Raw genomic sequence first — 13,970 nt, 5'->3', positions numbered from 1 at the left:
GGACAAGTAGAAAGTGTTGGCAATGATCATAAATCACTATGATTGACAGTGACGAAACAAGACTCGCGTCCGCCCTATACGCAGTCTAGGCTAAACATGTTATGTTACCTAATTTAAGTACATTCGTTTATTCTACACCTACAACATGTTGGTTGAACCGTCGTTGCTTTAATTGTGCGGTTGTACAATTAACATTAATGACTTGAACTATCTTAGTTTAGAGTTTCTCCGCTGTGAATTATGTTTGAATTTTCGTAAAGTACTGTCGCATACTACTATTTTCTATTCTATTTTTGATATTTACCTAGTTGATTTTATTAAATTTGTTAGGACGGAAACGGAAGAAAGGTTTTGAATAAAGTTGGGAATGCAAATAGCTAAAAAGTCTTGATAGTCCAGTGCTTTGCCCTGTGGACCCTCGAGCAGAGCGTCGTGGGTTCGCACCGCTCGAGTTTTACGGAATTATATATGCAATTTATCATAAGAAATGCATTTTTTATAATATAATAGTAATACAATTTATATATTAGATAACTAAGATCCATCGTTTGTTAGTATTGCCTATTTATCTAATCTAATACCTTTAAATGAGCAATTCTTGTATATTTATAAATATATATATTTCGGGGATCTCGGAAACGGCTACAACAATTTCGATGAAATTTGGTATGTAGGAGTTTCCGGGGATGAAAAATCGATCTAGCCTTAGTCTTATCTCTAGGAAAACGCTTCTTACAGAGTTTCAGCCCGAGCAAAGCTCGGTCGCCCAGGTACTAAATATATTATGTTACATATGTTAATATGACTTCCTTCAGATGGGAACGCGTAATAGGAAATTAATAAGAGAGTAGATTGTGATAACTGGTTTAAAAACGTTGTCACACACATACAACCCTCAAGTATAGGAACTCAATTTTGTTCCTCTCCCAGTCCAGTGTACAAGCAGCCTTACCTCATTACCCGCCAACCACGTCCGCGACAGCGTCATAGAGCAGTAATGAGATCCAGTCACACAAAACTCTCATTAGTCCCAGTGAAAATGAAAGTTTATCCGCCGTCAATGTCATACGAGAAAATGTGGGGAATGAAATGACTTTGCCTTTCATGGTTCATTGAATTGGCAGTGGACTTAAGCTGTGATTTTAATTTAATTTCATACGCGGACCCAGTGCGGATTGGAAATTTCACATAGACAATTAAGTTGCTTCGCAGATCTGGTACAGGTTTACTCGTGATGTTTTCTTTCACCGTGAGGCCCGTGGTAAATTTCAAATCTCACACATTAATTTCGAAAAACTCAAGAGGTGCGGGCCCGGGTAGAACCAGTGGCGTAACGTAGTAATAATATCTACCTATAATTACATTTCACAGTTTTGTCGCACCTACGATTCGGACTGATTAGAATGAGCACGAAATTTTCCATTACGTATACTGTGACGAAATCCCTTACTTTTATAATCAATGGTACAATAATGACATAAACAAGAGGGCGGCAAAATTTTCTTCCGCCACGGGCGGCTGATAGCCACGCTACGCCACTGGATAGAACTAACGATCCTTTGCTTGAGAGGTCAAAAGTCGAAGCAATGATAAAGCACTACATACGAGTATTATACGACTACTGTCTTTTCTCTATTTCATGTCTGCTGGTTGTTACAGTTACATTATAATCTGCGCATGCAGTTTCACTGCAATAGTATTTTATACAACTGTATCGTAATAGGGGTCCTTAAAACACGAGTGTGTGTTTATGAAACGAGGCGTAGAACCCCAAAAATAATTTGTATTTCGTTGAGCAAACGTATTGCTAATAAAAATAACCAATACTCGTAATACAATAATTTCTCAGGTGTTGGATTGCATGAAAACGTTACGTGTATCACAATACTCGCGTCTAGTAACTACTCAAAATAATTGACATTATCAGATATAGGTGGTTAATAAACTGACTGACTGTCTCGCTAATAACCAAGTTAATCTTGCTCGAGACAGATACCTACATTGATTTGCTACCTGATAAATCTTGTCAATTTCGTAGCTGTACATTGTGCCTTAGCGCATAAAATATAATCTAGGTAGCTACATTAGCTAATAACAAGTCTAAAGAATTTGAAGCTATTAAATCAACTTGCTGCTAGAATCATTTAATTTAATTTCATAACTCTACATACAGTTTCAAAAAAAATACTGTTTCTAATATGAAAGTTAAATATTTATGGTCAAGTACTTAAATATTTAACTTTTATATTATATCACACGCAAGTAGTTCTTTCTCTGTCTGATCTTGAATTCAAACCTTTATAACTCTGTGTATGTAAAGGTAGCTCAAAAGTATACTTAGTGGCACAAAATTTGGCTCACTCTACATAAATAAAATTACCTATTACATACTGCATACATATGAGGGCCAGATTTTTTGCCGCTCAGTATATTTCTTTCATTAAATAAGACGCATTGTCAGACTTTTAATTTATAAAACAAATAAAAAATAGGTAGTTAAATATCCGTACGATTACTCGTACGAAGGTTTTTCAGCAAATTATCGAAATCAATCAAGCATTTAAAAAAATGATTTTGAAGTTTATATATCAAGGTTTTGAATTTTCTAAGTTATTTATTGACGTTAGAGAGCTTGCTCTAAAATTGCGATACTGTACACTTATCGCCTCGACATACTAGTAGACTTTATGCACTAACCCCGCATTCAAAGTGAAGTCATTTTCTTAATGTACTATCATTTATTTTTATCTCTAGAAATTTTCATATTGCTTGGTCGTTCATTATCTCCACGTCAGGCAAATTAGGGCAAAGCAGTAGTGTTTAGCGCACGGCGTCACATATGATTAGTTTCTATAATCAAAATAATGATACACCGGGCAAATAATAACAGCTAATCGGAGAGAGAGCACGCTGATGTCGACACGGGATTGGTGGAAATCGAAAGTCAACCGTTGATTATTGGCTTTTACTCAAACGTAGCGCCGTTTTCGTTTACGGCTGGTGATGGTGATAGTGCAACATTCATGACCAGTTTGCAACCGCATGTAATTAGGTCACGTGATGTCAAAGGTTTACAAATTATAGGAAAAAGTAAGGTACAATACAATACAATAACTCTTTATTGCACACCAACACATAGTAATCAGTACAGAAAACACAGGTTTATACATAGAGATTTTCTAAGGTAAGCAATAGGCTGCCTTATCGTACTTAGGTACTTTTAAGTTAGATGGATGAATTTGAAACAAGATTCGCTTTTGAAATAGAGACGAACCGAACATGGAAACAAAATAAAAAACTTTTTCTGTCTTTAGTCCGAGGTTTAATCACGAAATTAATACCAATTTACCTACGTTTTCGAGTACCACATGGGCCAAGAAGTATATAGGCCCTTAACCAACCCAAAGCTACGTAAAAAAAAACTACCACGACGCAATTAATCGGAACGGTCGGACACTAAAATCTCCTGGATGACGAGTACTATCATCTAGCAGATAGAATTCAGGCAGAGTTGATTATTTTACTTAGATTTGAAATGGTTAAGATTTTATACTTCTCCTCATGTGGAATTTGTGTGATTCCATAGAATCTTAAGATGGTTCTGAGAATTTGCAATGAGTGAATTATCGTTATCGTCAGTAATTAGTCGGATTGATTTAACACCAGGAAATCTTGCATCGACTTCTCACTAACTCGTGGAACATTCATTTACTTTAATTGACACGTTGATAGAACAAACAGAATACTATCATGCAATGGAGGAAACTAGATACCGTAGTTTATGTCTGGAATAGCAGTCGCCAAAACAAACAAATTGTGTGTCAAAGTGACAAAACAAATTAGTGTATCAAAGATAGTTTTGTCACTTTAAAGTCATTAAACTTCAAGATAATACATCCACACTCGTAAGTCAATGAGACTGCCTCAATTTAATGTTTATTAGGTGCAAATTTCTTACAAGCGTATACAGGTCACAGTATCATCCAATTCCCACTAACCAACTCGAGCGTGTTTATCATTCGTCATTTATTTACCGCTAACACTGCGTCCAAAAGCAATAAAACAACAAACAAACTGTCTTTTAGCTCGTGACTCATTTTAGTGCACAAACGCTAAAATAACTGCAGCCTTGAAGCGCCTGTCATTGCAAGCGACTACACCTGACGTCACTATTTAGGCAAGATAGAACTTTAAAAATATCATGTTTCCTGATTCATTAAGCGGCGAGGAGCGTGACACTTGAGACGCCGTTTCACGCTGCACCGGGGATATATTAAATACTAGCTTTTGCCCGCGGATTCGCCCGCGTAGAATTTGTTTATCGCGCGCTGTTCCCTCGGAAACTGTGCATTTTTCGGGATAAAAAGTAGCCTATGTCACTCTCTGGCATAAACTATCTCTATGCCAAAATTCACGTCGATCCGTCGCTCCGTTTCGACGTGAAAGACGGACAAACATACATACAAACACACAAATACTCACACTTTCGCATTTATAATATTAGTATATGGATCATGGGCACTGTCTTTTGCAAATAAATTTGCAACTTTGAGCAATCTATTGTTCTTATTTTGATGCGATGATGTACCTACTTGTAGATAGGATTTAGTGATTGTGCTAATATGCGCTGGTAATATTAAATGTATAATGTTGTTCTGTATTTCTGAAGACCTTTTCAGAAATATCGATAAAACCCATAAACTTAAATTCCGTCATTTTTCTTGTTTTTTTTATTTACCTCCACAGACGTAGATTTAAAACTAAATTGATAGTTTGATGTCATAAAAGCCAGCGTGTCGTCGACCCCAAAGATTTGGACACCTTTCTAAGGACGACTTGTCTGACCTACAGACACGTTTTCTTGGCCTTATAAATCAAGCTTACTTTCGAACGGAACAATAAATTACATAGATAACAAGCTGTAATTGACAACTTTTGTTCTTTTTGTATTATTTTAAACTTACTGAACAATTTGTTAACAGTTAGTGTAAATAATTCTTGAGTGGAGACCACCCTTAAAAAATTTTATTCGTAGGACGGCCATTAAAAATCTGTGGAGTCTTAACTATCTATTACGACAGAGGAGCTGTGACAAAACGCTGATAGACAGTAGCAGAGGCGTGCTCAGTAATAGGGTTCCGTTGGCACATGGGTACGGAACCCTATAATCCTTGCATTCGACAACATTTAGAGCTCCGATGACATTATTAAAATTTGAAATGTAACAGAGAACTACTCAGATTTTTAACTTAGTCATCTTTTTCTCTACCTCTACAGACGTAGATTATAAAACTAGATCCAAGTTAGATGTCGTAACAGCCAGCGTGTCGCCGCCGCCCACCGATCGCTGGAGCGCCTTATAAGGACCCGACTTAGTCTGACCTCCAGCCACGTTGTTCTTTGGCCTTCGCTAAATCAAGCTTACTTTCGAACGGAAGCAATAAATACAGAGATGACAATCGCTGTAATTGACAACTTTTGTTCTTCTTGTATTATTAAAGCTTACTGAACAATTTGATAACAGTTGGGGTAGACGAGTTCTTGAGTGGAGACCACGGATCGGCAAACGTAGCGTAGGACGTCCTCAGACTCGGTGGAGCGATGATCTTCGCAGGGCGGCTGGCAAGAGCTGGATGAGAGTAGCCGAGGATCGTGCTCAGTGGCGTGCCATGGGAGAGGCCTATGTCTAGCAGTGGACGAACATAGGCTGATGATGATGATGAACAATTTGAAATCCAAGAACACAATTTTCAGTTAGCTCTAATTCTATACAATAAAGGTTTGTTTATGGAAAAGCTCCGTAAGACTATGTATACATAATTTATTTAATCAGGCGTTACTTTGAGGTGGTCCATATCAATAAACTATAAACAATTACTTTGCTCACCCGCGCGCGACCTTATGATAGCTATGTCTATGCAACTAATATGTGTTCGTGCAGCGCCTCCGCCTCCACAATGTAAGAATACACACACACATCACACAAGTTTGGGTTTACCCAACTATCACCACCATCACACTACGCTGCGCGTTTCTAACTCAACGAGAGTTCATCATCAGAGCAACACATCACACTCTCTCTCGTTTGAATTTTATTCGAGCTGCATTTGCGCACAATCATTTGACGTGCGAGAGAAGTGGCTCTTTGAAGTTGTCACGTCAGTACGTGCGACTTTTCGAATAAAAATAAAGTACCTAGTGATCAAGTAGTCAACAAGAAGACGACGCCTGAGAAGGTGTTCGAGCACGTCCGCGAGGCAGTAAAGGTCCGGTTACAAGGAGCCCAGCTAGAGCTGTCCATTATCCCGCTCGAGTCTCAAAGGGCTAACAATTTCAGCTCATTTAGACTCCAAGTGCCTGCCAAGCACCAGCAGATGTTCCTGCGCTCCGACTTCTGGCCGGAGGGTGTGGTGTTCCGTCGTTTTAGGGTAGCGGCGAAGACGACGTTCAAAAATCCCTAGCTATGTATTTTATGTATAATTTGAATTTTATATTGCAGCGCATTGGTGTTCACTGTAATGCTGTAATTTTTTGTTGGAATAAATAAATAAATAAATTGATTACATTGCGTGCTAATTTATTTTACAAGGAAAAAGAAAAGTCGTTATTTGAACATGAAACTTCAGTAAGACCTCATTTTAAATGATAACATAGCGGATAACTCACGTCTGAAATCGAGTTTAGCTCCACATGTTTCGGGCTAATCCGTAACCCTGCGTTCCCGCGTTCGCGTTCTGCGACCCGTTGCTCCCAGAAGAAGGATTACGGATAAGCCCGAAACATGTCGAGCTAAACGCGATTTCAGACGTGACTTATCCGTTATGTTATCGTTTAAAATAAAGTCGTTACTTTGGAATAGATTATATGAAAATGTTTTTATCAGGGCTTCCACTAACTATGCACGCTGTAAACAAGGTGTGCTTTGCTTTTACTTTTCCAACGGCAGTGTTTAAGTTTTCCAGTTCTCGTCAATCACCGATCCCGCTCGGCTGTTTTCTACAAGAGATTGTTAATAACTGTGGGACCGATCTTATCAGTAAATTGATCTAGTTCGAGATGGCGCATGGGCTCAAGAATTGCCGTGGTAAAATCTCTGACCGATGTACGACTGATATTTAAACTTGCTTTTGTCATCAATCGTCTTTTAATACAAAAACGAGAATTGAAACGGTTGACTCTTAGAATATGTAACAGAAAATAATCTTTCAGGCAGGATGCAAATTAGAGTAACCTCACACCAAACGCTTTGCGCTTATGTAGTCGAAACTTTGTGCAAAGGCATGTATATCTAAACTATTTATTGTTAAAAGAGACAAGTAGGTACAATAGACAAAAACGTTAAATTCATGTAAAACGGCTAACTTATCTCTTTAAGGGATCTCTACCAGTCAAAAAATAACTAGCAGTGGAATATATAGATATAGACTAACAAATAAACCAATGCTTCTACAATCTACGTTTATCTGTATATAGTACTAGGTATGTGAAGAAAGATGTAGCTCGTACATAAGTATCAATTCTTATTAATCGCCCCTAAAGTCACGTAGTAAATAACTAACCCATTAACTACAATGTTCTAATGACTAGTGTACGATCGATTATGTTCGCACATGATGAATGTGGGATGTTCAATCGTCGGTTGATTTATGCTGCGCCCGCGCCGGCAGCGATCGAAATGTCAGCGTCGTGACGGAGAATGCTCCTTGCGGCTATCCTTTGTAATATTTGACTTAAATGGTACCATTAATACGTTTTTTTGCACACATGGTTAGGCCGTAACGTGGGCTGCAAATTGTCCAAGTCTTTCAACTTAAAATAAAAGTTTGTAAAGCTTTAATATGATTATAATAATGAACTTTTATTCATATCTAATATTGCGTGGGTTACGCCAGAACATAGAAATCTCTCGTGAGGCTTTTTGTATAGTCTTGCAAATTAACGATTATGGACAGCTATGGACAGGCTGTCTCTGATAATGAAAAAAATTGGGCTTACCTTCCCACGGGTTTACGGGTCCTTAATACGAACACGACCACTCTGCCAAGAGTGTAGTGACTAAGATAGAACTTCTGTGTCGCTAACTTAGATGAAGAATTTTCTGGATGAAAAATGAAAAAGCAGTAATGACCTCTTTATAACTTATTCGTGTTTAGTAGCAAAGTTAACTGTCCCTCTCATATTAATGTATGTCTCTGGTATGTAGATAAGTAAATAAACACTATAGTTACAAAGTACAGAACTTAATAGTCTTAACATTAGAATAAATCGCGATAGGAGCAAAATAACGTTTTCTATATCTCCAGCTGTAAAGTTTTTGTATCTAACCCTAAGATTACGGACATTGGACATTTAGTAGGCGATAAACTTTTACGACTACTCTCTGAGGGCTGCAACAATGTTATTTTATTTCGAAATAACTATTATCTATAATTGCCAAGACAAATAATACAACAATAACTTACTGTTTACAATATCAATACTACATTTCGTCGAGTGAAGGAAAAGTCACTAATCACTACTTAAAGTCAGGAGGGATAATCAAACTTATGCATAGCATCGTAAGGTTAATATTCCACTAGATCTTTTTTTGGGGTTAGTGCCTTTTGCTTGTCAACCGACGATTTTATCCTACAAGGCCAAGTCAATGATCGGTTCAAAACCAAATGTATACCTAAACTGGGAGGACGTACGTATAGAACGCCTTGAATAAAAGTGACAACCCTAATTCATTTGAATTAAACACACTTGACACATCATAGAGAAAAAGTTGTCAATTATGTCAGATTACATCGTCTGTCACATTTATAAACTGGAATGATATTCCACGCCCAAGCTGTATGTTACACAAAAGTAATGTAAGTGATTAAAACGACTTGATACCTACTATGACCGCTTTCTAATTCAATAAAACTCTGAAACATTTATTTTCTGAATGGTTTTAAGCGCGAGTAAATTTTTAAATGCACTGCTACATGAATTCACGAGGAAGGCGGCCATCAGGGAGGAATGGCGGCGTGTTGTGAAGCTTGCCACCAACACCTGAAGCGATAACCACGACCACTCTGTCAAGAGTGATACCGACAAAGAAGAGAAATTTTTAAATAAGTTGGGTTATAGTCTTTGTGATAACCCTATAGATGAATCCAGTGGACAGTTAAAGCAAAAAATTAGTAGGTCGGCCGTGCTAAAATGCATGCAATTTGTTATCTTACTGTATAATTATTTTGGTCTCCCAGCTATGCCCGCCAAACACAGTTGTTATCGACCATTTAGTTTTTTACTATATTGCGCCCTGCGGACTCTGTTAGCTACCCACTTAGCATATCCGTCGCGTTAACGCAATTACAAAGTCGAAGGAAAGTTTCATGAGATGTGAAGGCGAATATGTTATCATAAAAAGTTTTAAACATTATTATGTGAGTGCTTTAGCGTAAACTCGAAAAAACGCGTTTTCCCAGAAATAAGACCAAGTTAAAATCTAATTGTCGAGAGTTTATAAGTATTATGATAACGGCTCGGAATAGCGGTTGTCGCTTAATTGTCGCAAACTGTATGACGGACGTCAATTGCCACCGCGCGCACTGAGTTTCGTGATACCAGGAATTCAGTTCTTGTCAAACGCGCGGCCTCGTCAAGTGAGTAGACGCGGCGGTCATATTGCCAAAGCTAGAAGCCAGCCATTAGCCAGACATACATAACCCAGCCGTGTTTGGGCTTGTTAGAAGGGTCTTAAGGTGTACTTTGACCGAGAATAGTATCCAGAGTATAAATATCTAATCTAAAGTCTAATTTAAGCGTGTTTTTGTTTTTTAAACTATTAGATTAGTTTGCCGTATACTTCAGTTTCATATTCCATTCATAAATAAGATTCAGACATTTACACTAATAAAGCCATTAAGTACTGGACTTTAAACTGTTGGCACCACGGAGCTGTAAATTTAAACAGCTTTATATGTAGTAATGAAAAGCTGACCCGCTGCGCTGTGGCAATTTGTAGTTAATTTATAATGATATATGGTAAAAGATACAGGAAATAGCATTTCTCATGTCACCATCAATGAGTCTAGGCTTTTATTTGATGCCATCTAAGTGAACGCCTTTTTCTTTTATTTGAGCCACCTCCTAACTGAGATATTCTGTATACTGCTGCCCGTAATTAACAAAGATCTAGTGTTATGCTGGGCATATACATGTGCGGTCCCTCTGACACTTATATACTATTTAATACGAGAGCGAGAGGGTCGGTACGATACGAACTTCGAGTTTCGAGTTTCGTAGTAGCCCTGCAGAGGCCTTATTCTCTAATGCGCTAACGCTCGCATTCACCATCTCTTCTACCCTGTCCCCATACCGTGCGACAGACAGAAGTGATGAAAACGATTGTGATGCCAAACGTGTTAGACAAAAAGGCGTCTGGTGTTAATTCAAAATACCTCCTTAGCCATATAGCCTTAAAAGAAGCTAAATCAATTTCCTTGCTTGTCCAAGAACCGTAAGCCGCAGACAGCTTGAAGCTCGGTAGCCTTACAAAGCCGGAAGGGATTTGAGCGCGCGGTGTAATCTCAGTAACCTGACACAGCCGATTATACGGCTTCAGGTAAATGCGTTTTCAGTTAGTTTATAAATCTGCACACCAAAAGCGGCCATGGAATCAATTTAACAGCACGAAATGAGCGATTAATGACCTGTAAACAATTATTAATAGCTCCTCCACCTCCACATTGTAAGAACAAACAGAAACCCAACTATATCACAGCCACCACATTACGCTGACGCGTTTCAAGCCCAACCAGAGCGGAGCAGTAGAGAATTGGTTGCATTAACGAAGCTATCGTAAGGTCACGGATGACCAACATAATTGTTTAGAATTCATTGATTTGGACCTCCGCAAAGTAACGCCTGGTTCATAAATGAATGTGCGATTCATCCCCAGCCTATATACGTCCCACTGCTGGGCACAGGCCTCCTCTCAGAACAAGTGGGCAAAATGTGCGATTAAACACAATCAACGGTACCACTTTTACGTACAGACAGTGGAAGAGTAATGTCGTAACAACTCTGATTCAGTCGTGTTGTCTAATTTTTTATTTGACATCAGTGATGACAAATGTGACAAAAAAATATTTAATCTCATAATTAACACTAATACAATATTATATACTAATTGAGGGCTGTTTCATCCGAAGACATACTAAACTTACAGTACATACTCTCTCGCTCCTGGTTGTCTTACTAAAACGCTCACTTGTCACTGGTCGCTCCCTAACCTTTTGAGCCTGATACTATTTACTAGTTTTAAAAAAAAATATCACTAAGTGTTGCCCGCAACTTTTTCTGCATCTCGCATTTTCTCGGGATAAAAATGTCAAACGTAAGCTACTGCCCCACGCGGATGTACAAGCAGTTCCAACAGCCTTCAACAAGAGTTAGTATTATATAACTGTCACCATAAAATCCTTCTGGTTAAAGAACTGTTTCCTTAACACGTCCACCCGACAATCCGCTTCGTTAGTGAGATGATCTGGGTGTTGGCGTATCATAACGCGCTGACGTTGCGTGGGCGAACAGGTAGTGCTAGGGACTCGGGCATATGAGGAAATGCATTTCACTTTCGTCATAAATTGCGAATTTACTTTGGATTAGTGGGAAATGAGAATGGCTAATCAATATGAAAAAGTACTCGTGTTTATTCTAAAAAGTGGCCGTCAATTGCATGAACTGCTAATTACCTATCTGATTACTAGTACGTGAACACAAACAAAATCCCTTTACGATACCTATGATGTCAAGTATATATATTTTGTAAACTCTACAACCGTTTCGATCCATCAAAATATGACAGTATAAGTTTGATGCGTTTTTCCATACTATCTTTTCATGTAAACATCTCCAAAGACCCCAGAACATTACTTTGATTCGCCTATATTGTGTTAACCATCACAATCTCCTTTACCTTACTTCTTCCTACGAATATATCTGTAAATTCTGTAAATGCCTCTCCCATAATTTCTTGGCAGCACTATGTTTATGACGCGAACACGTGAGAAGTTGTGACACTCGTTCAGGAGTAAATAGGTTCCGCTGTCACACAACCAGGAGATAAGCTGTGATATAGCAAAGAAAATAACTAGAATATTATACGAGCTCCATGCAGCCGGTTATACTCGTTCATTCGTTTTGCTTTTCATCAACTTTTATTATAAGTTATAAAAGTAGCATACGTATAATCTTCGTATTGGATATTCAATAGGATTAAAATATCGCAAAAAGCTTTTGTCTTTTTAATTTATTTTATTAGCTTCCCTTGTAAGTAACGACCTAATAATAATTTAAAAGTCAGTTTTAACTTACCTATTTTTTAATGTAATGTATTGTCCGATTGACTAAAATTCGTGTAATAAAGCTCAAACGATTATGCCATAGAAATAAAATAATCAAATACTAAATTAGTAAATAAATACGTCAGTAAAACCGGTGTCGCTAAGTTTTTTTTTCTTATCTAAACCTTATTTGTAAAGGCCTCCATTTCGCGCTACTTTGCCCAGTGATGTGCCAATCTCATCCATAGCTAAATAAAGTATACAAATTGACCCTTGATATTTATTTAATGGTTGTCCACAGCCTCCACCGGTCGTGCACGTCCCGCTGGCCCTGCCGCCGCCGACGTCGGCGCCCGCGCCGCCCGCCGCGCTCGCCGCCGCGCCGCGCACCATCGTCATCCAGAGACCCGACTCGCGCCACGGGTTCGGATTCACCTTGAGACATCTTGTTGTGTACCCGCCGGATTCCCTGCAGGTACATATTTTTAATTTTGTTTTGTAAACATGTGGGCAGGCGCGGTCCGAAGGAGACGGTCACAGGGACATGGCCTAAAATCGTACGTCAGATAGAGAAATATTCTAAAAAATCCCAAAAAAAAGCAATTTTTTGCCCCTACCCGCGATGTAGGTATTATTATTAGTGGCCCCCTCCAAAATTTCAGGCTGCGACCGCGCCTGCATGTGGGTAGTACATAAGTACTATACATAAGTATATACATAAGTACTATGGATAGGGGAAGTACTCAAATTGGAATATATATTGCAACTGAACGCGAGCAGTTTTAGCGCGGCGGCGTCCTTCTTCAAAGTATCGCTTGAGAAAAAGATTCCGCTATTTCATGATTTGGCCTGTTTAAGCAGATCATGAAATTACTAGGCATATCATGAAACGCCGCCATATCGGTTCGTGGATGAGTAGAATTTGTTTCTGGCAGTCTATAAGGAAGAACTTCGTGTACTATGTTTGCGACAGTTTGGCGGACATTTCCAAGCATATTAGAGAAAATAAATTTATTATAGACAGTCCAGCAACTATAAAAATACGTGTTAAATTTTCCAGGATTTATACGAGGATGCGCGCCACCTCGCGGTGGGCGCGGTCGGCGCTCCAATGGACACCATCTTCGTGAGGTCGGTGCGGCCGGGCGGGCCGGCGGCGGCGGCGGGGCTGCGCGCGGGCGACCGCGTACTGGCGGTGAACGGGGAGCCCGTGGCCTGCGGCCGCGGCCGCGCGCCCTACGCCAGGGTAGTGCAGCTGGCGCAGCGGGAACCCTTCACGCTGAGGCTCACTGTCGTGCCGAGAGACCACGATCTCTTGCAACGGGTGAGTGACAAGCTTCTTGGTTTGATTATTGCTCCATCACCACATAGAGCACTGCTACTAACACCGTTAGCGGTGTGCCGGTTGGTAGGTGAACAATAACTGCTGTCAAACTTGTGTATAAAATTTTATACATAGTAACATTGTGCAATCTGTGATTTGATGATCTTCTGGTTAGTGACCTACTCGTAGATAAATAAAAATGTAAATCTGCCCTCCTAAGCCAAAAGTCAGTATCACAAAAAAAAACACTTACGAGTTATTTATAGGAACACATTTGTTTCACCAAAAGAAGAGATCTTTGCCTTTACAGGAATTTTAGTCTTCCT

General features: G+C 39.1%; 1 protein-coding gene across 9 annotated transcripts in view; it reads left to right on the top strand.

Annotated features, from left to right (window-relative positions):
- The window catches only part of LOC141428304 (rho GTPase-activating protein 23-like), a 385,604-nt gene that overhangs the window by 278,106 nt on the left and 93,528 nt on the right, over positions 1-13,970 (top strand). For all 9 annotated transcript variants that reach the window (XM_074088230.1, XM_074088235.1, XM_074088234.1 and 6 more), the window contains 2 exons: positions 12,622-12,795; positions 13,381-13,644. In XM_074088230.1, coding sequence (XP_073944331.1) covers positions 12,622-12,795; positions 13,381-13,644 — 438 coding nt within the window. The remainder of the gene's footprint in view (positions 1-12,621; positions 12,796-13,380; positions 13,645-13,970) is intronic.

This window comes from Choristoneura fumiferana, chromosome 5, assembly GCF_025370935.1.
Source record: "Choristoneura fumiferana chromosome 5, NRCan_CFum_1, whole genome shotgun sequence".
Lineage (NCBI taxonomy): Eukaryota > Metazoa > Arthropoda > Insecta > Lepidoptera > Tortricidae > Choristoneura > Choristoneura fumiferana.
This window is presented reverse-complemented; position numbering and strand designations above follow the sequence as displayed.